General features: G+C 43.3%; 2 protein-coding genes across 2 annotated transcripts; both read right to left on the reverse strand.

Moving 5' to 3' along the window:
- Window positions 1-7,596: 7,596 nt before the first annotated feature.
- On the reverse strand, window positions 7,597-26,643 carry LOC127665119 (histone H3.1-like). Its single transcript, XM_052157529.1, has 3 exons — window positions 26,301-26,643; window positions 11,103-11,547; window positions 7,597-8,448 (listed from the first exon to the last, which is right to left on the reverse strand). Exons 1-2 carry the CDS (start codon window positions 26,627-26,629, stop codon window positions 11,229-11,231), a joined length of 648 nt encoding a protein of 215 aa, XP_052013489.1. The 5' UTR covers window positions 26,630-26,643; the 3' UTR covers window positions 7,597-8,448; window positions 11,103-11,228.
- LOC127665103 (histone H2B type 1-M-like) lies at window positions 21,230-23,172 on the reverse strand. Its single transcript, XM_052157514.1, has 2 exons — window positions 22,772-23,172; window positions 21,230-21,458 (listed from the first exon to the last, which is right to left on the reverse strand). The coding sequence occupies exons 1-2, from the start codon at window positions 23,146-23,148 to the stop codon at window positions 21,404-21,406; spliced, it is 432 nt and encodes a 143-aa protein (XP_052013474.1). The 5' UTR covers window positions 23,149-23,172; the 3' UTR covers window positions 21,230-21,403.
- Window positions 26,644-26,944: the final 301 nt, after the last annotated feature.

The raw sequence follows: 26,944 nt of genomic DNA on the forward strand, positions 1-26,944 counted from the left end.
CAGGTAATGTCATCATCAAAATATAACAATTCTAAAAGAATATGTTCAATAGGGCGGTCAGCCAAGGCTAGTGGCATATTCCCAAGAACAGGTTAATAAATCTTTAGTCAGTCCTCTTAACTGCTGAGCTAACTTTCCAGCCCCTGTGGTTAATTATTGCCTAACATCTAATGCCTGATATTTTATAAATCTTCAAAGCATAAACTGTTTTAATTCTTTCTAATTAAGGCTTTCTTTACCATATACCAAAACCTACCTCCAAAGACACACGTGTAGCCATATGAAATTTTATTGTGAGGAAAGTTTTTATCTATCATAATAATTTTGTAAACGATTTGAAAAGTAAAGCATTGGTTTCCCTGAAGATGAGGTCATGCTAGTGTTAGCTGTTAGTGACCCGTCTCAAGGGGTGGTTTTGTACCCATTATTCTTGCTTAACATCATGGTCTAGGCTGCCAGGAGCCTGCAGGTAAGAAAAGGAATGAAAGAGAGCGAAAAAGAAAAATTGCCATGAGAACTGTGGCTCAATTGTTTTCTCCGGCCGAGAGTTCCACAGCCAATTCCAGGAGACCTCCTTCTTTTGAAGTCTAATGCTTCAGTCTGTGGAACTAGTCACACAGACTCTACTGGGGTCGGTGTGGTAAGGAACTGTGACAGTAAGAGCAGAGCCGGAGAGCAGAGAGAGCAGGCAGGGTTCTTCATACTGCGAGACAGCTTCTTCTTCTTCTTTTACTTAGGAAGTTTTCTTTACGGTTTTTTTTTATTAACAAGTAAAAAGGTAGAAGTTTTTTCTGTCTCTTAGCAATGAAGGTTGGAGCTTACTTTGGGTGAGTTCTTTCTGCACTGGTGCTTTCTCAATGAAACCTGCTTGTGGGACTTTTGGTCCATCCCCCAAATGTGTGTGTGTGTGTGTGTGTGTGTGTGTGTGTGTGTGTGTGTGTGTGTGATTGTGTGTGTGTGCATACTCGCTTGTATAAACGTTTTTCTTTCTGTTAGAGTGACATGGTTCAAATCAGTTAATTGCTCAAGGCTTCCTTCCCCCTCACCAGGCTAGTGAGAGGTGAGGCTCCTGGCCAGAGAGAAAGGAGCCCTCGCAGTAAATCCTTTACCTGATTCCTCCCCTCCCCCTCTTAAGCCATAGGTGTTAATAGTCAGAAGCATCAGCTTCTGGTCCCAGAATAACAAAGAATCAAGGAGAGTGTTTTAGCTAGGGTTTCACTGCTGTGAACAGACACCATGACCAATGCAAGATTTATAAAAGACAACATTTAATTGGGGCTGGCTTACAGGCTCAGAGGTTCAGTCCATTGTCATCAAGGCAGAAACATGGCAGCATCCAGGCAGGCATGGTGCAGGAGGACCTGAGAGTTCTACATCTTCATCTGAAGGCTGCTAGTAGAAGACTGACTTCTAGGCAACTAGGGTGAGGGTCTTAAACCCAAACCCACAGTGACACACCTACTCCAATAATGCCACACCTCCTGATAAGATCACTCCCTGGGCCAATCATAAACGAACAATCACAGAAAGTAAATATTATTAATACTAAGCATCTTTTCCTTTCTCAAAACCAGGTTTTGCCCCGCTGATGCTCCACCTCCTCAGCTCTTTTCCAGGGAGAACTAGTGTGCGGGGTCCAGTCTCCACACAAGATGTGGGTTCTCAACTGGAAGCAGGGATTTCTGGAAGTCGCATAATAAACACACAGACAACTTTTCAGGTACAAACTGATATGCATTTTTTTAAGGCTTGAATTTGTTCTCTGTCTCTGTCTCCTCCCCCCCCCCCCTCAGCTTTAAGCTGTTTGTACTTTGCTCTCTCTCTCCCTGCTTCAGGTTCTGCTCTTTCTTTTGCTTTCTCCAACTCTCGCCACATGCACTCTCCGTTCAGTCACCTCACTCTCCACACCACATGCCTCTCATGCTCTCTCCTCACTTCACACTCTACACTTACCTCATGCGAGCCTCATCTCTTGCTCCAGTTATTAATACTCCAAAAGCAGGTAGAGAAAAATACATTATATAACCATTGCCAAATAAATTCTAAAGACTAACCACCTCCCACAAAGAATCAAGAATTATTGTTCCTCCAAAGTTTCAAGCTTTCCCTATTCCCAGGCCTGTGGCCATAATAATAACTGCAAACTCATCATTATTTAAACTGTAACCTTTGAGTTATTATTCTTCAGAGCACAGAGCTCCAAGGCCAGCTACTTGTAGTCTTCCTGTGAAGCTCTAATGATAAACGACATGGGCCAAGCTGCCAGGCAGGGCCAGAAAGAACCAAGTTAACCCTTAACTCAGCAGTTCTGCTGGCTTTCTGCTTCTGCACGTTGCACACAATGACTCTCCTAAGAGTCCCAGTGTTTCGACTTAGTTTTACTAGTACATAGTTTTATGCATTTTATGCTTTCTTATCCATATATCCAAAGGATACCAGGAACCATTCTCAAATGTTTTGCAAAGCTCATTTCATAACTTCAATAGGTTTTTCCTTTCTGAATTAAAGTATCCCGTGTTTGGGTTCCATTATTCTGTGATTGTGTCTCTTGTACTAATGGTTTTTCATGATTCCAGTAAATTCCTTCACTTTCTGGTAATGGATCATGTACAAATCTAGCAGTGTACGAATCTAGCAGTACATGGCTCTATTTCATTTTCTAATATTTCTAAACATGATTTCTTTAGACTTTCTTTGCAAGTCAAACACAATTATTACATTGTTTCCAAGATGAGAGCTCATTGCATGCACCTGGGCCATTCGGACTGTGCTGTGCTGTGCTGAGCCCCATGCCTCAATTTTTAATTGTTTAAGAATCATTATTACTCCAGTTCCATCCATTTGTCTAAGAATTTCATGAATTCATTGTTTCTAATGGCTGAATAGTACTCCATTGTGTATATATACCACATTTTCTGTATCCATTCCTCTGTTGAGGGACATCTGGGTTCTTTCCAGCTTCTGGCTATTATAAATAAGGCTGCTATGAACATAGTGGAACATGTGTCCTTATTACATGCTGAGGATTCCTCTGGGTATATGCCCAGGAGTGGTATAGTGGGGTCCTCTGGAAGTATCATTCCCAGTTTTTTGAGGAATCGCCAGATTGACTTCCAGAGTGGTTTTACTAGCTTGCAATCCCACCAGCAGTGGAGGAGTGTTCCTCTTTCTCCACATCCTTGACAGCACCTGTCTTCTCCTGATTTTTTGATCTTAGCCATTCTGACTTGTGTGAGGTGAAATCTCAGGGTTGTTTTGATTTGCATTTCCCTGATGACTAAGGATGTTGAACATTTCTTTAGGTGCTTCTCAGCCATTCGATATTCCTCAGGTGAAAATTCTTTGTTTAGCTCTGTACCCCATTTTTAAGGGGGATATTTGGCTTTCTGGAGTCTACCTTCTTGAGTTTTTTGTATATCTTGGATATCAACCCTCTGTCAGATGTAGTATTGGTAAAGATATTTTCCCAATTTGTTGGTTGCCATTTTGTCCTTTTGACAATGTCCTTTGCCTTACAGAAACTTTGTAGTTTTATGAGGTCCCATTTGTCAATTCTTGATCTTAGAGCATAAGCTATTGGTGCTCTGTTGAAGAAAATTTCCCCTGTGCCCATGTCCTCAAGGGTCTTGACCAGTTTCTTTTCTATTAGTTTCAGTGTGTCTGGTTTTATGTGGAGGTCCTTGATCCACTTGGACTTGAGCTTAGTACAAGGAGATAGGAATGGATTGATTTGCATTCTTTTGCTTGCTGACCTCCAGTTGAACCAGCACCATTTGTTGAAAAGGCTATGGAACTGGAGAACATCATCCTAAGAGGTAACCCAGTCTCAAAAGAACACTCATGGTATGCACTCACTGATAAACGGATATTAGCCTAGAAGCTTGGAATACCTGAGACACAATTCACATATCAAATGATGCTCAAGAAGAAGGAAAGAGAAGCCCTTGGTCCTGGAAAGGCTCAGTGCAGCAGTGCAGGGGAATACCAGGACAGGGAAGTGGGGAGGGGTGGATTGGGGAATAAGGGGAGGGAAGAGGGCTTATGGGACTTTGGGGGAGGGGGTTCCAGGAAAGGGAAAATCACTTGAAATGTAAATAAAAAATATATCAAATAAAAAATTATTACATCAAGAAACATCTAGTTTTACAGAATTCACAGAGCAGAAAGACAAGGGAATAGGAAAGTCAGGTATAATCAAATAATTATGCACACCAAAGCCAACTGTAGAACAGTTATGCACAAATGAAATCTATATAGCCTTTGTCCAAGGCTAAGGTTAGGAGAAATGGGAACAAACTTTTTACAAAGAGCTGCCATGGGCTACTGAGATGTCTCCATCCTGGCCTACTGCAGGCAGCCCCTTATTTCACATGTACCCTGGAGAGATGTAGCTCCTGCTTTTCAGGGTTCCAGAAGCCATCCTTTTTTTTACCAGGAGCTGCCACAGGCGTCTGAGATGTCTCCATCCCAGCCTGCTGTGGGCAGTCCCTGTCATGGCATACCGCCCCAGCACTAGTGTTCCCACAGGCTCCTGGCATAAGACAGAGAGGCAACTGTTAGGCATATGAAGACCACTGTTTTGTTTGCTTGTTTGTTTTTTATTGATTTTTTGTATACTGCAATTTTACTATATCTTTATTAAGTCCATGAGGTTTCTGGTAGACTCCAGATGATCTTTTAAGTAAAGAATCTTATCTTTAGATAGAAAGAGTTTCACCTCTTTGCTTTCTGGTATTATGCCCTATATGTCTTTCTCTTGTGTAATTGCTATAGGTAAGACTCTCACCATTATCTTGAGTAAGAGGGGAGAGCTGTCATCTTTGTTCCCGATTTTAGAGGAAATGCCCCAACTTTGTCTCCATTTAATACAGTGTTGGCTATAGGTGTGTTGTATTTAGCCTATATTATTTTGAGGTGTTACGCTTTGGTTCTGTGGAAAACCCAGGAGAACTCAAGAACTGCAGAGTCCAATTCAATCATGCATAAGCATCTTTATTATTATTACGAATCAGACTGGGATTACAAACCTTCCCACTGCGCAGAACAAGAGTATGGCCCTGAGCCTAGACAGCTTGACACTTTTATATATAGCATCATTAGAGATTCTTTGGATTTTAGGGTGACAGGGGAGTTGACAAGGCAAGCCATTTTTCAAATGTGATACCGTTTGTTCAGGCAGTGGGGGGGGGGGAAGGGTAGGGCAGAATTGTGCTTCTGACCTAACGATTATCATTATGGTGTTCTCAGGAACTAGGGAATTTTATGGCCGGCTGTAGCTCTTTGTGACCCCTGATTACTTCCTTTCTGTGATTCAAAATGGGACCCAAATCTTCTTAAGGATGTTTGGCTTTTTTTATATTTCTTTTCCAAGGACAGGCGCCAGCTGCACCTGGGAAGAGCTCAGCCTCTTATCAGCGAGAATGCCAGCCTCAGCAATGCAGAGGCAAGGGTAGTTCACTCCTGCTGGTGCCCGAGGCTCCTCGGGTGTTTTACTTAAGGGGTGCTTCTATGGACTGTGATATTCTGCCACCAGAGTGGCCAGGGAGAGGGAGGAAGAAAGTGCAAGAAACTGCAGGGCAAGCTGTCCGCACACCGCAGAAGTCGCTCCGTCTATTCCTAAAGTCTCCCAAACTTTTATCAGGAAGGCAGGTTGAACTTTAACAGATGCTTTTTTAGAGTCAACTGAAATAAATATGTGGTTTTTGTCCTTGAGTATATTTCCATCTCTTTTTTTAGAATTTAATGTTTCCTCAATATCCCATAAACATTTATTATACACTTGTGATAACTTTCCATTGAATTACTGACTAATTTTTATTTTGGATATCTAAATAAAAAAGCTAAGTTTACTATGTAAAATTTAATTCAAATATCATCTGATACCTATAGTTTTAACATCAGGAGCTGACACAGGACAAGCTATAACTACGAGGTAATCTTCCTGAGATGGTTTATCTTGAATTATTAATCCACAACAGATTTCCTCTGATAGGCAAGACCCATTAGAAATTCATTTTAGGAAAGATTCCTGCTATTAATATGCATTTCCTGATATTATAAAATATATATAAACAATCACTATATAGTGGTTGCTTATATATATTGTTTATATATAGTTTTATTGTTATATATATAATTATATATATGTTTTTCTATATATTGTGTGTATATACACACACACAGAGACATATATAATTTATAATAGGTGCTGGGAGAAAAGATAAAATATTGACTGGGTTTATCTATAAAACACTTTACTACTAACTTAGTTATGGTTTTTAACTCTATGTGAACCTGAGGAGCTGTGTGACAAGTGATAAATGTTTAGCCAGGTAATTACTCCTAATGGATATGCATGTAGACATTCTCTGTTGTAAACTTCTTACTTACTTTATGATTTGACTTTATGTGTAAACTTGTGATGAACTTTTTACCATGTGATCATGCATTCTGAAAGATATTTAAGTGCCGAGGACAAAGAGAAGAGACAGAAAGGAGCTGAGGAGAACTTTCAGACAGACCTGAGCTCACGGAAAACTTAGAAGTAAAGGGATAGCAGTGGGAGAAAAGGCACTGAGAATAAGAGCATTATTGTGACCGCAGAGCAGGGGAGAGCAAGATCAGAAGGGGATGCAGAACAGAACAGCGTAGGAACCATCATTAACATAAAAACAAACCCCGAAAAGAGCCGTGTGCAGAATGAAGACCGGAAGAAGAAAGCGGAAGAAGCTGCGAGAGAGCAGCGGGAGCAGCCAGGCTTCTCCTGACCGTGGGACAGAACAGCTCCTTCTCTGCTTAATAGCAAGGCAGGCTTAGTCTTCTTACAGACTTGGTTTTGATTCATTCAGCAATAAAAGGGAGAAGCCTTTTCTTTCTCTGTGCAGTGGAGATTGGAAGGAGTGAGTTCTCTCTGCACTGGCACTTGGTCTTTTGCTCCAAATGGATATGGACGTGTGTGTGTGTGTGTGTGCAAGAGCGTGTATGTGTGTGTGTGTGTGTGTGTGTCTGTGTGTGTGTATGCAGTATGCAAGCTGGGTCTAACTGGTTTAAATGGAAATATATATACACGTGTTAATTTGTGTATGAATTTATGTGCTCATGTAAACCTTTTTCCTTCTGCGAGCCTGATTCTCTTCTCCAGGTCCAGTAGAAGTTTATTCTCCAAATGCCTCTCTAGCCTGACAAGCAAGAGGCATCTGGACAAAAGGGAGAAGGCTCTAGACTACTTAATACACTGCTGTTTTACAATGAGGGGCTAAAACCAGAGACTGAAGTTTTGGCCTCAAAGGGACTCAGGCAGGCCAGGTACAGTAGCAAAGTGACTTAGATATGTAAATATTTTTATTATTATAACAACCCTTAAATATCTCATAAGATCAATTCTTACCCCTGCATTTTGTAAAACTAAATCTTATGTCTGTCAACATTTTTCCTCCTCCGCTGCCTTATGAAGACCCGCAAGAAAGAAGACCCGGCCATTGCTTAGGGATACATGACTAAACTCTTTATTATTAATATTTTTCCAGTTAAAGGATACATTTTGAGAGAGAAAGCTTTTTTTTTTTTTTTTTTTGCCTTTTTCAAGACAGGGTTTCTCTGTGTAGCCCTGACTGTCCTGGAACTCACTCTGAAGACCAGGCTGGCCTTGAACTCAGAAATCCGCCTGCTTCTGCATCCCATGTGCTGGGATTAAAGGTGTGCGCCACCACTGCCTGGCTAGAGAGGAAGCATTAAAGTGTTGGTTATGATAGGTATTTTTGAAGTTTACCAAGTAAGCACAGGCGAAGTATATTGTTCCTTATTTTATAGAAGACAATTTGGAAATATATATGATTGTGAAAACTACTACTATACATTCCTTTTAGAAAATTGAAAAGAAACTGTATACCCCTCAATTAACAAATAGAATTTCACCAATATGAAGGTTTACCAACTATTTTAAAAGATGTTTTAAGATAAAACTTTTTATATTCCTTATTACAAAAGTGAAACAGAAAAATGCCTACAGACTAGTTTTGTTCCTATGTTTGATTATTTGAGTGCATTAACACCTGACTCATCTGCGGATGTATCGGAAGCCTCTTGGCCTTTAACATTATCCATAATTTTGATCCTGTAATATCTAATAGACAACATTACCCCTCCTCATATTGATGTCAGTTCTTACAAGGCATATTCCGTTTCATCAAAAACAAACAGTTCTTCTTTTCCATATACTTGTCAAAGAACCATGACACAAAGTTCAGTCTGACAACCAATTGTTCCTGAGGCATCAGAAATTTTATGCAGCAGCGTGACAATACGACCACAGACGTCAGGCGGTAGGTGGGTTCTAGGGTAGAAGAGGTACAGATGCCGAGGGTAGCCCAGTTTTTGGAACAGTTCCAACCAGCTGTCTGTCTCGGAAGGTCCTCCACAACAAAGGTCCGCAATGCCAGAGGCCTGGGACTAAAACAGATAAATAGGCTGAGGCTGATATGAGACACTGGAGTTTCTCCTGAGGGACCCAATACCTAAGAAAGAAAGACACTTGTCACACAGCACCTGGGCTGGTTTTAGATTTTCTATGCAGACCGAAAGCCCAGTTCTTCACTCAAGAGAACACAATGGCGACAATTAGTTAGGACAGGATGTCCCCGTGCTCTTCTGACAGCGGATGCACACCTATCTGGCACACTCTCAGCTGCTTTTGCAATCTTCTCAAACTTTACAAACATATTCTATTAAACATCTAACAGTATTAGCACAAATCCTTAAGTACAATAGCTTTGTAAAAACTGTGATTCATATTTTCATCCCTGTTCACAAAACAACACAGAAGAGTGAATAGATTTTTCTACGAAATGTTCTATTCAGTTCCATTTCACAGGGACAAAGTTATTGCCATCATTAAAACAAGCATGCTCTTTAACTTTTGATAACTTTGTCATCGAAATACACCAGAAGTGAACATTAGCTTCTTATTATCCCAGATCATTAAGAATCTGTTCCAGAGGTGAACCATGCCTGGAGAAATCCATGGTCTTGGTATCCTTGCATTATAAGTGTGACTTCCTGGTATTTGAAATTACAAATGTGATAGGTAAAACAAGATCCTAAAATGTGTTTGGTGTACATAATAAGTAAGCTGTGCAATTGTGTTAATGCAAATAAAGGGATAAAGGCTCAAGAGATTGATGGTATTTGTGAGGTGCTATTTAAACATAAAATACCTTGATGCTAAAATTCATGATATTCCAAGCATATTTGGTATATGGAATGCTGAAATCTTGCCATTTAATGGTGCTATTCACTCTCGAACTAGGTGCATTTACCTGCAAAACTACAAATAAAACTTCAGAGTATTTTAGCCACAACAGTGACCAGGCCTATTTGTCTGCCTACTTGAGCCATTGGTCCAGGTACCTTCCACTTTGTCCAAACTGGGACCCTTGTCTTCATAACCAATGAATAAGCCTGATGCAGCAGTAAGGAAAATAAGACAGAGCTATTGTATGCTGTAATTCCAGAGATGAAATCAGGAAAATCTGTCAGGAGTTCAAGGCCAGCTGGAAGTATGTGAGACTTCATCTCTAAAAGATAAAGAAAACTACAACAACAAAAAGACAAAACAAAAATCCAAACAAAACAATAAATAAAATCTTGCTCAACTTCTTTTCCTTTGCTGTAGGATTTGAATTTAAATTGATTCAATTTTTTTTCGTTATTTATTTATGAATAAGAGTGAGGGCATCCGCGATGCTGGCGCCAGAAGAGTGAATCAGATAGTCTTTAGTTGGTGTTAGTGAGTTTGGAATTGCTCAACGTGGGTACCAGGAAGTGAACTCTTATCCTGAAGAATAACAAGTGCTGTTAACCATTGAGCCATTGCCCCAGCCATAATAGAGTTAATAAAACTATAGTTGCACACAAATTTTATCCAAGTTGTTATTTTCTATTGAAACGCTAACTCTGTGGTACATTTGGGTGATTATATATTTTTATGGAGAATAAGATATTATCATCAGTGGTTTAGCTTTTTTGTTGATGCTTAGTTGTGTTTTCATTTTCAAGTAAAAGATCAAAGACACTGGTTATGGTGTTCTGTTAGAGGATACTGTATTGTATTTATTAGCCTTAGGCTATTAAACATTCATGAAGAGCTAGATTATTTCAGAAGCTAGATAAGAAAACTTAAGCTGCAGATATAATTATTAGTCATTAAGGAACAGATACTATTTAAGGACCCAGTGGATGGGACCTGCAAAGGACTGAGTGTGGACAGAAATAGAAGTTCTGCAGGCACCTGATGTTAGAATTCACCAAATGCTGACAATGAAAAGACACTGTCAAACATTGGGGTTTCAAGGTTGCCTGAAGGACCAGCAAGTCACAGGAAGTGCTATTAAGCAGTATTTGGGGCAAAACCACTCAGCAATTCTGAAATCAGAATTGTAGGGAGGGAAAAAGAATCCGCTCTGAAACATGATCTGGTAGCAAATACCTGCAATCCTGGCCACTTCTGCAGCAGAGGCAGAAAGATCAAGTTTGAGGCCAGCCATAGCAAGGAGCACTCCTACAAACGTACATACAGTAAACTCAAAACTTTTCTCTATGACATCTAGTGAACCAGCTGTTTGGGGGGGGGGGGGGAGGGTTGTCATGTTTCTTAATCTGTCAAGTTTTACTATCAGTAACATCACAGAAAAGACTTGCATCCTAAACACAAAGCTAGAAAAATGGCATTACAAATTATACAAGCCATTCACCCTCTCAGAAACCCCAGTCTGTCCGCTATTCAAGTTGAACATTAAGAAACCTGGCATTTGCAAAGTAAGCCACTTTAATCTTTATATATTCTATTGCCATAAACCAAAGAAAGTGGGCGACAGAAACTAAACACTGAAAACACTCCAAATAAAAACTGCTCTTATTGACAAGGGAAGGCACGGGGCTAACCTTGGGATATCTAGACCATACAGGGTAATAGGTAAGGTTCTAAAGTAGCAAAGCATCCAGACACAACCTACTTGGCAGACATTTTATGGTACTGGAATTTTCGAAATACAATTAAGAGGCACTAGAGTTCAACGCTAGCTATACTGAGCAGTTCAGATGCTTACCGTAAAAAACACAATGTGAGCCAACACGAGTTCCAGTCCCGCTTCTATGCTACAGCGCTTCAGAGAGCTAAGTGGGTGGCCCTGAAAAGGGCCTTTATGCAGCAAAAAAACACAAAGCGCAAAGGCTTAGCCGCCAAAGCCGTAGAGGGTGCGGCCCTGGCGCTTGAGCGCGTAGACCACGTCCATGGCGGTGACGGTCTTGCGCTTGGCGTGCTCCGTGTAGGTGACGGCGTCGCGGATCACGTTCTCCAGGAACACCTTCAGCACGCCGCGGGTCTCCTCGTAGATGAGGCCGGAGATGCGCTTCACTCCCCCGCGCCGGGCCAGGCGGCGGATGGCGGGCTTGGTGATGCCCTGGATGTTATCGCGCAGGACTTTGCGGTGGCGCTTGGCGCCCCCTTTGCCAAGACCCTTACCGCCCTTGCCACGACCAGACATGACTGCACTCTGAAAGGCTAAGAGCAGCTATGCTGACAGGAAGCCTGAGCGCTGGCTTTTATAGAGCAGGGAGCGGACCGAAATGAGAACTTGCAGGGAGAGGCGGGAAGTTGCGTCCGCCGCCGTGGGGGAGGGGAAGACTAAAAAAAAAAAAAAAAGAGAGAAAGAAAGAAAGAAAAAAGGCGCCTCTTATTTCTCTGTCTGTGCTTTCTAAGGGAACTAGGTCCTCACCCTGTTTTAAGAGTTTGCAGAATCGAGCGCACAATCAATACACTGACATTGTACACAATACAAAAAGACAAGCGGCCCCCTAACAAACGTAATCCGGTCCGGGAGGACGCTGCAGGCGGGGGCTAAGGCGCTTTGGTGTTCAGTGCACTTTCTAACATGCAAACCGAGCTGTGAATTACCTTGTTTCTTCTCTACAGTGATTACGTTTCAAGTAATTTCCATTACTTAAAATGTTCAAAAGGCCATTTTAATATCCTTATAAGAGTTTATAGGAACCTTTAAACCGATTTCACAATTCAGTTTGGTTGGACCCCTGCTCGCCCCACACAAGCTGGGAGGAGACCCTCTGCTTGGAGAAAACTCGAGGCTAACACGTCATCACCCTCGCCAAAGAGTTTTCTGGCAACCAACTCAGACTTGGACATGGGCAAGGCAGGGTCTAAACTCCATCCTCAGCCGCCCTTGGGGTGCCTGCTGCAAAATTTAACCAAAGTGGGTTGGTCTCCGACTTTTAAATCCAAAACGCCTGACTTTCCTTTGTTCTTTGGCCGGGCCTCAGTACACGCTGATCAGTCTGGCCACTAGAGGGCAGTCCGACTATAACATCTTTGTGTTCTTGAAATTTTCTGTAGTGTAGGAACAAATGGTCTGACGTCCCTTTCGTTCACGTTTTGGGGGGACTGAATTCCCGTGCCTCCCTCTGTAGCCAGTGCTCGATGGCTCAGGTCTCACTGGCCAAGGCTGCAGCACCTTCAGACATACAGGGACTCGAGCCACCATCATCCCTCACTGAGTCACCTGAATCTCTTGGTTCCCGCGCCTTCTCTGAGCTGTCTACCCCTCCCCCTCCTACAATGCTACGTGCTTTGTCTAGTGGCCAAGAGTCTTCTCTATACCCAAGCCTTTCTCCTTTCCCACCTACTCCACCTCCAAAAAAGATCTTATCACATACTCCGCCTACTCAAGTCTTCTTCCCTAGACCACTCCCTTCGGAAGATGGGTAATCTTCGTCCCCTCTCCTTCCAGCCCCTCCTCGTTTACAGGCGCCACCTAATGGCCAACCCTCCCCCCTTATCCACCTCCGCCCTCCTTGCCTTCTCTGCCTCCTTCCTCTCCGCGTGCTGCAACCCACACCCTGGTCCCATCCACACTCGGGCCTTCACCCCTGGATCCTCCCCTGCAGCCTCTTAAACAGGGTCCCGACAAACCTGTGCTCCCTTCTGCCCTCTCCAGGAAGCAGTAGGAGACGAGGGTGTTGGAGTTGAGGTTTCTTTCTCCCTCCAAGAGCTCTCCCAGATTGAAAACCTGCTCGGCTCCTCCTGCCAACCCTCCCGCCAAAGCTAAGGCGTTCCGACCTCTTTGCCAGTCATCGACAGACACAGCACGGGCTGCGGCGGGTCACCCGGGGCCTCCTCTCTCCCAGCTCGGATGTGATAATGCAGCAGCGAGGCAGTACGCAGACCAGACCCACCTAGTGGATGGACAATCAATAGTGCTGTGTTTGTGAGTCGAGTTGACAAGGAGTAGGTTGTATTGACTGGTTTTGTTTGACACAAGCTAGACTCATCAGAAAGGAAGGGACTTCAGCTGGGAAAATGCCTCCATAGGATAGGGCTGTAAGGCATTTTCTCAATTAGTGATCGGTTGGGGGAGGGCCCAGCTCATTGTGGGCGGGGTCATGCCTGGGCTGTGCTCTTGGGTTCTATAAGAAGCAGGCTGAGCAAGCGGGTAAGTAGCACCCCTCCATGGCTTCTTCACCAGTTCCTGCCCTCTTCCTGTCCCGACGTCCTCCAGTGAGGGATTGTGAGCTGGCTGTATAAGCCAAATAAACCCTTTCCTTCCCGACTTGGGTTTTGGTCACAGGAGCAGAAACCCTAAGACACCGCGTCTCCCGTCTAAAGCTCAGCTATGCTCTCTGCTGTAATATACTTGGGCATTCAACTTAGCCAGGGCTCTAAGACCCTCATCTCCAACTGTGGGCCTCTGAGGGACCTACAACCTCCAATTACTGTGGATCAGATTCTTCCATTTTTGTGGCCTGGTGGGGCTCTTCAGACATTATATCCCCAGTCGTGCTATTATGGCTTCATCACTATACCAGATGGGCAAGGAAACCCCCAATGGGACTCTCACTCACGTGGCTATATAGCTCTGCCAGACTCTTCTCCGACCTGCTACCTCTTTATTGATGAGAGGCTGGGCGTAGCAAAAGCTCTGGGTAATTGCAGAGCTTACTCATGTACCTGGGTTTTGGCTTCCGCCTCCTCCAGACCCAAGGGTCACATCCTTTCCTGTTATCTACCAACCTCAGTACCAGATGGAGGAGGAGGAAACAAATTCTTTGGCAAAGGGGCCACACAGGCAAAAGATGGTTGGCTGTCCCTAAATAACTGCCTTATTCTTTCTCAGACGCACACACCATGGGATACTCCGTGTTTGGGATCAAAGGGATGTCTCCCAAGGACCATGGACAACTCAGTGATGTCATTGGTCTCCCTCCTCCGGTGTCAGGCCACTTTGGTGGCCCAGGTGCCCAGGTGGACTGGGCAAGCACTGGACCTCTTCACAGCAGACAAGGGAGCACCTGCATGTTCTTGGGAGAAGATTGCTGTTACTCTGTCAATGAATACGATCTGTTAGAAACTAATATCGAGTCACTCCAAAAATTGTCTGAAGCAAATACAGGCAGGGCACAACCCTGTTCCACTCTTTCCGGCAGTCTCCGCCCTTCACATGGAGTCTCCGCCCTTCACGTGGAGTCTCCGCCCTTCACATGGAGTCTCCGCCCTTCACATGGAGTCTCCGCCCCACGCCTAAGGCTGGTGGCCATCATTGGTCTAGTGTTTCTCCTAGCACTTTCACATCCTTTGCTTTTTCGGGACCTGACTGAAGACAGGTCCACTGACTCCCAACTACCCCACCCTATGCTGTCCCTCTTCAGCAGGAAGTAGCCAGATCAGAATGAATGCCCCTATAAGTAAAGAGGTTGGGATGTTAGGTTAGAAAGCCTGCTGCTGTTTCAGGCTCAGGCTGGGAAGCCCCATCTGTATTCTTACCCTCAACCCCGCCTGCAGGGAGACAACTTGGGGCTAGCACGCCATTATCTACCCAAGTGTGCCTGTCCAGGGGCTCAGCTTTTGACCATAACTGGGCACAATCTCAGCTCCCAGCTGACCGCCACTCATCCTACCTCACCTAAGGCCTATAAAACCCCCTTGCCTTGGCCTGGGTGCGTGATTTCCCTGGCCCTGTTCCTCGGGTTCTGTGAACCTGCTTGTGGGCAGTATGTAATAGACCTGCCTTTATTTTTAGTTCCATCTAATCTGGCCCATATTGCATTGGCAGAAAATTTCTTATTCATAACTGAAATAAAAAAATTGAATTTCTCTTGACAGAACTAGGCTACGTAACACTGAGTAAAATTCTATTCTTTAATTTAATCAATATTTCTTCGCGGAGGGACCCTACAATGAAACAGTTTAAACTGGTGTGGAGAAAGAAAATTAGAAGTGATAATGTACACTTGATATTCCGTCATAACTATTTAAGCATATATTCTAAGAAAGCTCATCCATTTAATCAGAACATGCTAATGGGATCTTTTTCTAGTGTAAAGTATGTTTTTCTGACCATACGCTAACATTTAAATGCTTTAGCTGTGAGAATTGGTATTGCTGACAAAAACAAAACAAAACAAAAAAACTTTTCATCACAGGGGTAAGAGATTCTTTATTATGGAGCCAAATATGAGTGACTGTGGCCCCAAAAATGTAGCTTGAGTTGCTCCAAATTCCACATCCAATGAAGTAGCTATTTCTTGAACTTTTTATACTAGCAGAACTAAGAAAAGTATAACCCAACTCATTTAAAAATGTATTCCTGTGTACATTAAAAGAAAACTCCATTTCCTAAAATTCCAAAAGCTCAACCTGAACTATAGGAGAGTTTTCATTGGATAAAACCCAGTGTTCCCCAGGAACTTGTCAAACTGGTTCCCATGGCCAAAAGGAGTCATTTCCCTTACCTTTTGCAGAAGGGACCTATGGCTACCTATGGCTGCCATTAAAGTTCATGCTGGCCCCAGGTTCCCTCAGTATCATGAGAACCTATTACATATTTCAAACAGGTCCGTCCGTGTCCATTAGATTCCCTGACTTTGGAGCAATGAATGGATGGTCGTGAGCCATGTTTGGATGCTGGGAACTGAGCCTGGTCCTCTGAGAGGACAAGTGTCCTAAATTGCTGAAGTGAAGGACCCTAAGGGGTTTTCCAGCCCCACACCCTCCCTGCAGCTTCCCTCCCGTCTGGGGCCAAGGCTGCGCCAACAGAACACACACAGAACAGCCACAGGAACATACCTGAGTAAAAAATTCTCAGAATGCACTGACTGATACTTACCTGACTCTCTGGAAAGTTCTAGGTAGAGTTCAATTTGTGTCATGATCTGCCCATGCTTGATAGCGAATAGAGTTAAAGGTCAATATGGCTAGCCCATAAGTTTGAGCTGTTCCTTTGCTGATGTAACCTGTGCCCCTAAAATGTATAAAAGCTGCTTGCACTAACCAGTGGGGTTGACGTCTAGTCACTTACCTTGAGGGACTAATAAAGAGTCGACCTGGTGCTTGGGAAAATAAACCTCCTGCTTTTGCATCAATCTGCATCTTGGTGTCTCACTGGGTGTATCTGGAAATAAGTACACCACTGACTGAGGGTTAGGGTCTTACAGAATCATCCCAACAACTCCTTCAACAATACACACACACACATACACACACACACACACATCATTGTAATTTCTGGTAAGTTTTTTAAAAATTAAAATCAATCATTTTAACATTTTAAAAATCATATTGCATTATTTCATTAATTAATTAGAGAAGTCTTATATTGTGGAGATGGAAAGCAGTTGTTGGTATCTTCCCTCATCTTAAAGGTCACGGCCAACACTGATGATTATTCCCTTAACAATGAATTGAGCAAAACTACAATTCCTGCAGAAGCAGGGACAGTGTTCAAGCAGAAGAAGCTTGAAATAATAGAACTGATGTTAGGAAGGATAATGGATTTGTTTTGAGACAAAATGACTATATATTTATTGTTTGTCAAAACAAATTGTCAACATCAATATCAAAAAAAAAATTCCCAGCATTCCTTGGTTAGCCATGTGCTGATTGTTCTGTGCCTGCATCCTAGGTGCTGGCTCGCTGTGAGTCTCTTTGAGCTGTTTTGATCTTATGGTCACTATGCTCACAAGAGATTCAAAGCAATAGAAATGTTGTTAGAAAGGATCTATTAATAATAGATTAGTTTAGGAAACATTAAGTCACACAATCTAGAATTTAGCTAAGAGAGCACTGCTTCCCAAATACCCCAAAGAAAGGTAAGGTGCGAACTAGGTCACCTAGAGATATGCAAATTTGATGGTCCCTTAGGCTCTGTTTCCATGACAACGGAGAGAACAGGATTTACAACAACCATTAAGGACATTTGCATATCAAAGAACAGGCCTCTCTAGAGAACCGGGCAGAATCACAACCTGTGTTAAGTCCTGGCCAGCCGCAAAGCCCTGTTCACTTCTTGAGAAAAGTATATTCTGCTCCAGGTAACAACTGTTGGGGGGTGGGGGAGGGCCCGACAGTGGTGGACTTATATCTGCCATCAGCCTACCTAGAGGGCCAGAAATGCAGACTTGTCTTCATTTAAATTGTTCAAAGCTTAACCCTGGTGCTGGGACCCAGGCAGATTTAAGGACAGCATTTGTGGGATTCATTATAAGTTAGTGAAATTTTCTTTTCAAGGTCAGTTCATCATTGAGAATTAGCCAGAGCTGGACAAATACTCTCATTAAAGAACCTTTACCTTTATTAATCTTCAGTGTCCATTATGATTTTTCATAGGAAGGCATATTATTTCTGAAACATCACACGTCCAAATTTAACATAGGTCAGAGCAGAGAGAAAGTTTGTTTGCTCCATTGCCCTACCGCGTGCAGGGTGTCGGTTAACACGGGCCTTCTTGCTAATATGTTTAGCCCCGGCCTTCCCGGGCTTGTTACTGGGAAGCTAAGGTTTCCTGTTGAGTTTCTTGATTTCATCATTAAGACAATTTTAAAACAGACTTGGGATGGAGCTCTAAGACAGTTGTATTAAACGTTTATGTGACATACAGCTTTCCATAGCAAAAGACTAAGGCAAAATGTTCTTTTCTTTTCCCCCTGAATTTGAGTAATGGACAACTGTGTAGTAATGGAATTAGACACAAAAGATATATGGGTGTGGACTAAGGGGAAACCCGCCGGGACCTTCAGCTCAGACTCCTTTCTGCTTCTCAGTATGGAGTTCCTGTCTCCAGGCATAAGACAGGACTTCTCTGGGTTCAGGGTCTCTTATCAGACAAACCGATCTTTCTAGATGCTTATTTCCCAGAGAAGGGCTGGGAGGGCTGGGATGTTAGAGCAGTAATTCTTTTTGTTTTTTTTTTTTTTTTTTTTTTTGATTTTTCGAGACAGGATTTCTCTGTGTAGCGCTGGCTGTCCTGGAACTCACTCTGTAGACCAGGCTGGCCTCGAACTCAGAAATCCGCCTGCCTCTGCCTCCCAAGTGCTGGGATTACAGGCGTGCGCCACCACCGCCCGGGCAGTAATTCTGTCTTCAAGTCTGTGTGGTAGAGAGACAGTCTTTTTTTCTGTCCTATATGAGGTGTTCTCACGTGTATGGCCTGCCTTGGGATAGAAAAAGATCAGAAGTCCCTGGGGGTGGGAGTTGGGATGGGGCAGGAGGTTAGCAATTGACTGTGTCTAAAACTCCATTTCCTTCCTATTCTCAGAAAGTGAAAGTGCCACAAAATCCCTTTAATCCCTAAACCCGGCAAGTTTTGCTGCTAGACTAAACCATCTCTTTAATGACTGAGATGGAACTGTGGACAGAAGAGAGCCGACATGTCATAGAGCAGCACCACCACGCCACACTGAGAACAAGTTCTGAGCAGCCTACATCCACCTCAGCACAGCTCTCTTCCAAACCTGGAAAAGACACACAATGTTTAAAACAGTAACCAGAATCCTTTAGGATGAAAGTGTAGTTAAGAAGTCCATCAATTTCCCTGTATTTCCTGAATCAGTTGAGAATTTAAGCCTGAGAAACTGGGAACCTCTGAGCGTGGCATCAGATATTCTGGGGAAACAGGAGTGGTTTAGGAAACCCACTTGAGAATCACCTGGTGGGAAGTCTGTCTTGGGGAAGGCTGCACGTCTGTATTTCAGTTCCTTCCTGTTTCCAGATGACTTACCCTAAAACGATTTCAGTGAAGCTGTGGTTGTTAGTAATTACAAGGACACACACACACACATACACACTTAAAAATTATGCCAACAAATTAGGAAAATTATACAAACTGAAAAATACCTACCAAACAAAGTCCAAAGGCTATATTAATATGGCCTCCCAGGATTCGGTCAGGATAAAGGCTGTGAGGAGATAAAAGACTCGTGGCTAGAAAGCTGAGATTGGATGGACTGGTCTCCAGGCTGTAGACGCTCCACCCACAAGCTCAGCATGTTTCCCTATGTGGAGCTGAACAACAGGCATGATTGTTGCACATAGCTAGACTAGGAGGTGGGGTTATTATATATGTTATATACATATATATACATATATGTATTATATACATAAACAAGGAGTCAGGGATTATGGCACACAGCTCAGCCAAGAAAATAGGTTACACTAATAGGAGAGAGGAGAGCAAACTTAAGTAGTGATGGGGGTAGGGGAGATAGCTAATGTGGACATTTTCGGCACACAGTGTCAACATCCACACATGGACCAGAAGAGCAGGCTTTGCTGTGCTGCTGAGCCTCAGGCTGGAGGTGAAAAGCTCTGCGGAGATTCTGTGTCCTTCCCCTGGGCATTCACTCCCAACTGCGCTCACTCAGGCTTTCCTTTGCTCCCTCCACCAAAGCGCTTCCTCATGAGGCATCATAGAGGGCAACGCTGTATTTCCTAAGTAAGATCACTGGTAAATCTCTCATAACATCAATTTATTACTGTTTCTCCCACACCAATGGAAATATTAATCTTTTTATATACTTAATATCTGAAAACTGAGGGTGTTTGTCAACAACAAATTCATGGAGGTGCTTGATCTGAATTTCTCTTCATTTACTAAAGACAAACTACCCAGAAGCAACTGTGTCATCACAAGTATCCTCTGAGAGCACCGCAAGCATCTAACTTACCTCCCCTAGTGTGCCTGTCTCCCTCCTCCACTGAGAAGGAGTATACATTTCCAGATCTCTCTGAAGTTTGGGTCATTTTTCCTTCATGTAATAAATGTAAACGCTTTTCTCCTGTTAATCTCCCATTAGTTTATGCCGTTGATTTAATCACTGAACAATGCGAGTAGGCATTGTGTGCACTATATGGGTAAACTGTCATATGCTGTTTGAGTTCACCAAACAGCTCTCTCTGAGAGTCAGGGTTATTGTACTACTCCCCAACCAGTTTTGACTCAAGCATGCTAGTCTCAAAGTCTCTTACAGGTGGGTAGTGGCAACACACGCCTTTAATCCCACCACTAGGGAGGCAGAGCCAGGCAAATCTCTGAATTCCAGGCCAGCCTGGTCTACAGAATGAATTCCAAGACAGCCAGGGCTACACCTTATCTTGAACACCCTCCACCCTCCAACCTTGATCCCCAACCTCCTGATCCCCAAAAGAATCAGTCTCTTACAAGGCCCTCTGTGTCAGGATTAGCTGGGTCTCCTAATGTTGCATGGAAGGAATGGAGCAGAATACAGCCCATTCCCATACAGCATACAAGCATCATGTCCTTAGAAGGTAAACCAGGGGCCGGGGAGATGGCTCAGCAGTTAAGAGCACTGACTGCTCTTCCAGAGGTCCTGAGTTCAAATCCCAGCAACCACATGAGGGCTCGCAACCATCTTATAATGGGATCTGATGCCCACTTCTGGTGTGTTTGAAGACAGCTACAGTGTACTCACATACATAAAATAAAATCTGTAAAACAAACAAAAAAGATGAACCATTTTTAAGATATTGCATTTGTTTATCCCATGATTAAAAAAAAAAAAAAGCTAGTACTCCAGTTATAGGAAACTCAGCCACTGAGGGAAAGTTCATTAGGGAAGTCTTAAAGCCTTCCCTGAAGAGACACTGTTCTGCCAGCGACGCCATAAAACACAGCTGCCTGCCCCAACGATGCTGCCTCAGGCGCCCTCTGCTGGATGTTCTGAGATCTATGAGATGAGGGTTCACTGCTTCTGTCACTATTTTCTTTTTGCTTTTGATTTGCTATATGCTTAATAGACTGACTCATTCAAAACTGCATTGGGGAGTTCCTACAATGGCAGCACGCCACAGACTGAGGACGGAGGACTCTTGTGAGCTCCAAGCAAGTCTGGGTGCAAAGCAAACTCAAAGGAGTTTACTTAAAAAGGAAAGTAAAAGTAATGAAAGAAATTTTATTGAAACTTGACAGAATTTGAGATATTTAATTTTATAATGTATTACATATTTTCTTTTCAAGGTTTGTGTAATTATTTTTTTTGGAAAATGGGGGTTTCTGCATTCACACAAGACGGGATATATAAGCTGTGACTTCAGTGTGGTCCATTCTCATTTAATTTCCTCCACTTTAAAAGAGGGAAGATAGAATTTGCTCCACAGGATACTATAAAGATCAGAGATAATAATTAAAGAAAATCGTTACAAAGGCATATTAAGATCTTATTCTACAACAGTTTAAATTCATTTTGAATATCTGTGTACTAAAATTTCAGTGATTATGTGTGCTGGTTAGTGTGTCTCTACTTGACACAAGCTAACCTCATCAGGTGAAAGAGGGACCCGGGATTGAGAAAATACATTTATTCGCCTGACCTGTAGATAATTCTGTGGGGCATTTTTTAGTGATTGATGTGGTAGTCAAGCTTGCATGGATCAGGGCGGCCCTGACAGGTGGAAGAACATGCGAACATGCAAACATGCGAACATACATCTGCTTTCTGCCTCTGCTCCTGCTTGGGTTCTTGCCCTTTCTTAAATGGTGACTGAATCAGAAAGGGCTTGCAAGCTATATAAACCCTTTCCTCAAGTTGTTTTTGGTTACAGCAATACAACAAAAAATAGGACAATATTAAATCATCTGCCTTTACCTATTTAGTTACCATTTACTAGCCTACTGGTGGGAGTTAGAAATAATTTCTATTTTCTTGACATTTCTATTATGCTTGAATGATTAAGAAACAAAACAAACAAAACACTGCTTGGAGGTAGAATCCCAAAAACTATAATAAAAAAATGGCAATAAAATTACAAGTTTTTGAGGTTGAAACTATAATAAAAAAATGGCAATAAAATTACAAGTTTTTGAGGTTGTTCCTCCTATATAGTCCATCCTTAAACACCATACCAATAAATTCTTATGTGCAAAATTAAAAATTAGGTCACATAAAAAAGATACAAGTAAAGACATGTTTTTTAACAACCAGGTAATTTAATCACCTGGCCAGGTCATTGAAAAAAACCAGGCGCTTGGAAAGTCAACCCTGGAAAGGCCTGTAATCCCAGACACCAAAATTGAGGAAGATACATAATTTGAGGTCACAATGGGTAGTTACGGTCATTCCACACTAGGCAGCAAGAGACCTGGTGCAAAGAATAAAGCCAAAAGAGCGACCTAGGAAAGTATGGAGCAATGTGTTACAAGGACAAACCTGGCTAGCTTTTTACAAACAGAAGTGACTGCAACCTTCCCGCTTGAGATTATTAAAATAGGAATCGAGCCACAAACTAAGGCCAATGTTTCTAGAAGCATGAGCATAAAAACAAGACTCAAATTGCTAACTGATATCTGCATAGTGTTCTCCTAACTTGTGGAATGTACTGTCGACAAAAACCATTAAGTGTGTGAGCCCTTTCCAAAGAACTGCTTAGTGGCTCTGAAAAGAGCCTTTGGGTCAGGAGTGAGTTAGATGAACTCACTTGGAGCTGGTGTACTTGGTGACGGCCTTGGTGCCCTCGGACACGGCGTGCTTGGCCAGCTCCCCGGGCAGCAGCAGGCGCACGGCCGTCTGGATCTCCCGGGACGTGATGGTCGAGCGCTTGTTGTAATGCGCCAGGCGCGACGCCTCGCCCGCGATGCGCTCGAAGATGTCGTTCACGAACGAGTTCATGATGCCCATGGCCTTCGAGGAGATGCCCGTGTCGGGGTGCACTTGCTTCAGCACCTTGTACACGTACACCGAGTAGCTCTCCTTGCGGCTGCGCTTGCGCTTCTTGCCATCCTTCTTCTGTGCCTTGGTCACCGCCTTCTTGGAGCCCTTCTTCGGGGCGGGCGCGGACTTGGTCGGCTCAGGCATGTTACTCTAATGGGTACCAGCAGCAATTTGGCAGTGTGGAATGTACTAAGTGAACGTTTTATATACACTTGGTTATGCAAATAGGGGGAGATATGGACGCATGTTCATCGGTTAGTTTAAAATTGCGCTCATCCTATCAGAATGAAGATACTCCAAACCTGTGTTTCTACTGGTTAATACATTAGACTCTTAGCCAATGCCTCGTCTTCATTTTTAGCGCCATTCAGTCAATGACAAATAGCTGTGCCTCAGCATGTAAAGTTATTGAACAAAGGGTTTCGTTCTTCTTGTCCGGTTGTGGCGGCAAGGCTCGCGCCAAGGCCAAGACCTGTCCCTCCCGGGAGGACCTGCGCTTCCCCGTGGGCCGCGTGCGCCGGCTGCTCCGCAAGGGCAACTACTCGGACCATCGCGTCCTGCCCAAAGTCCAGCTACTTTTTGTCCTCGAAAAAAGTGACACTTGGATTTCTCAGAAATCCAGGAATACACCAGTTTAATTTTGTGTCATTTCTGTTTGAACTTGTGTAGAAGTCGGAAGCGGAGTTCTTGGCTCTATCCCCATCCCGGTGATCGACTTCAGGTTATAGGTTTGCATGACAAGTGCTTTATTTGGGACACAGGCTATGCCAAACACATCACTGATTAGAATGCCTTGCAAGCGCTCTGTGCGGTACCAGTCTGAGTTTGTGCAAGGCTGCGCCTTGAAGAAGGAAGCCTCAATGCTATTTTGTGCTTTTTGTTGATTTTTGTTTCTGGAGCATTGTAGCTAAATAACAAGTTTTCTGCAGTCTTCAATAGGTGTTTTTTTGTTTGTTTTGTTTTTTTTTTTAAACAAAACAAAACATCTCAGCTAGTGGCCTGGTATAGAATCTGGAGGCATTAAAACAGTTTTACTGAACGCCTGAGTTCGAGCCTGGGTCCACCACATGCAAGGACAGAATTGGTTCCCACAAGTCCTCTGGCTTTCATATATACCCTACCCTCACACTAGATGTAATTAATAATAGCTTTTGCAAAAAATAAAAGAACGTAAGCAATATTAGCCTAGTTGTGTTTTTTACTTAACCTTACTCTCTCTGTCTGTTTATGACTTAGCATGGAAATTAAGGGGAGCTGGACCTGAGTTAAAAACTAGGGAAAATGTTGATGACCTACCCTAACCCTGAGACACAGAACATATATATTTTCTATAGTGACCCAGTATTCATATATATGATAGCGCTGTTGTAGGTGGCACCAAGATGAAATTTCACAAGCCAGGTATAGAGTAATTTATACCTCTAAATACCATCACTGCTGTTTGAGGCAGTGGGATTGCTGAGTTTGAAAATCCAAAGTCTGTGATAGGATTCCTGTTTCACGTGGGTATATACTTTAATAAAAATTTAGAAAACATTGTTTCTAGCTTTATTTTTCTGTTATGAATATTTGTAGTTAGCTGTCCACCTTGCTGTTATGTTAGTGGCTCATACACTGTTAACATTGTTGTGCATGTGTGCCCTACATCTCTAATTCCAGTGCTCAGGACACAGAGGCAGACAGATCTCTGAATTCCAGGCCAGCAGGGGCTGGCTAGCCAGTGAGAACCCCATTTCAAAGAGAAAAATAAAAAACCCTGAGCAGCTAGCCAGGTATACAAGGATGTGCCCTAGATGATACTGCAGTAATAATGACTGTATTGAATGTTGTCATCCCAATCACAAGGATACTAATAAGCAGACGATCCATGTTCTGAAATAGTTCAAATTTCTTCTGAAAATCCGAGGGCCACTGGAGAACAGCGCCGTAAAATTCCCTTGGTGTTGCCCATATGAGCATATTGGAAATCTGGATTTTGGAAAGGAATTCCTAACACCCAGCAGTTTTGCTGTCTCAGGGAGTTCAAGCACAATGTCTGTTATTTGACCCCTTAAGTCCTCATTATTCTTTCTGAAACAATCAGTTTCACATTTCGACACCCTTAAGTGTAGTGTCTGAGCTAAAGAAACAATCCAGTGACAACACAAAAGTGGGCAAATAACACCGGAAAGATGAAGTGTACGGATCTAGGGGCACAGGGAGCATGATGGTTTAAGAGCATAAAATCTATGAAAGGGACATCTGCTCTCTGAGGTTAGGGAATTATTAAAGGATGGTATGGGGATCCAGCACAGAGCATCGGTAAGTATAGATTCATAAGGAGAGCAAAGCAAAGTGTGATGCTGACAATAAGGCAGAAGTTGTAAGAGACAGGCCCTTCCCTTAGTTTAAAATATTTTTGCCACAATCTTGAATTCCAGATCTTTGCTTGTCTGAGACTTAGTCCCTTTATGTGACTGTTCCTCTAACTTCCAGATTATGTGTAGAAACAAGCAAACAAAAATCTAAATATATATTCTAAAGTCATCACTGAGCAATTCAACTTCTAATTTTTAATAACATTAATGCCTACACACTAGGATAGGCCAAGAGGGTGGCATCTGAGTAGCAGTTTTTATGTCGCTAATAAAGTAAAAGGCTGTTCTTAGATGGAAGATAAGGTGTGCTGGAGTTTTTAAGGTTTACTTAGAAGATGATCACAGTATTGTGACAGTCCCATCACATGGAGTATTCCCAGAAACAGAATATTCGTGCCCATGCAGCCATGCCTACCAAGGAGTGAGAATAGCGTTCCGTGTAATTCTAACTGAAAGCCTAAAACTGAGAGAAGGAAACTGAGGATTGGTCATTGCAAATCTTAATCTGTGTGAGCCCTTCTGGAGTTAGTACTATATCTTAGCAACAGGTGGTCTTAGCCTGAAACCAAAGACAAGCTGCTCTCCATCTGCAGTACACCCATGGGATCTTTTTTCCAAATTGTCACCTTCCTTTACAGAAGGCCACCTCCCCTTAGACGATTTTACCTTGTCCCTTCTTGGGACTGTAGAGACCTGAGAATCAACCACCAACTCTCACAGCTAAACCAAGCAGGTTAAAAAACGACTAGAAACCAGTTTTCCAAGGGAAGTTTTCTAACTGCTCAAGTAAACAGCACTTCTGTGTACGTGTGGGTGGCTCTGAAAAGAGCCTTTGAAAAAACACTACAAAGACGAACTTAAGCCCTCTCCCCACGGATGCGGCGGGCCAGCTGGATGTCCTTGGGCATGATGGTCACACGCTTGGCGTGGATGGCGCACAGGTTGGTATCCTCGAACAGCCCCACCAGGTAGGCCTCGCAGGCTTCCTGCAGGGCCATGACGGCCGAGCTCTGGAAGCGCAAGTCGGTCTTGAAGTCCTGCGCGATCTCGCGCACCAGGCGCTGGAACGGCAGCTTGCGGATCAGCAGCTCGGTCGACTTCTGGTAGCGCCGGATCTCGCGCAGCGCCACGGTGCCGGGCCGGTAGCGGTGGGGTTTCTTCACGCCGCCCGTGGCCGGGGCGCTCTTGCGGGCGGCTTTGGTGGCCAGCTGCTTGCGCGGGGCCTTGCCGCCGGTGGACTTGCGGGCGGTCTGCTTGGTGCGAGCCATGTCAACACTTGAGCTTCCAAAGGAAAGCAAGAGAAAGAGGAAGCGTCACGACCACATTTATACAGACGGCCGAATTCTGATTGGTCAAAATGACTACCCGGAACAACTTAATTGGCTGGTGAGTCCTTTTGTTTTCTGCAGTATGCTGACAGTGTATTTAAGCAAGTGTGCAATTTCCTCTTTGAAAAGAACCCTCCCCCGCTGAGTATTCGTGGAAATTAATGCAATTTTTATTAAAAGCATTTTTCTTACTGTTTTTCCTGTTTCAGATTATATGAAAAGATGTGTAGTGAGACGCCTACGAGATAGGTAGTG

The sequence above is a fragment of the Apodemus sylvaticus genome, chromosome 14 (assembly GCF_947179515.1).
Source record: "Apodemus sylvaticus chromosome 14, mApoSyl1.1, whole genome shotgun sequence".
Classification (NCBI taxonomy): domain Eukaryota; kingdom Metazoa; phylum Chordata; class Mammalia; order Rodentia; family Muridae; genus Apodemus; species Apodemus sylvaticus.

Bases quoted from the DNA above. Each gene is read 5' to 3' on its own strand.
- LOC127665119 (XM_052157529.1), bottom strand. From the start codon at position 26,629: ATGGCTCGCACCAAGCAGACCGCCCGCAAGTCCACCGGCGGCAAGGCC. The intron at 11,548-26,300 runs GTGCGCCATCCA...AGCCTTTCAGAG, and splicing joins CTGTTCGAGGATACCAACCT to TGCAGTCATGTCTGGTCGTG.
- LOC127665103 (XM_052157514.1), bottom strand. From the start codon at position 23,148: ATGCCTGAGCCGACCAAGTCCGCGCCCGCCCCGAAGAAGGGCTCCAAG. The intron at 21,459-22,771 runs GTGAGTTCATCT...TGATCTTTATAG, and splicing joins ACCAAGTACACCAGCTCCAA to TATCCTGTGGAGCAAATTCT.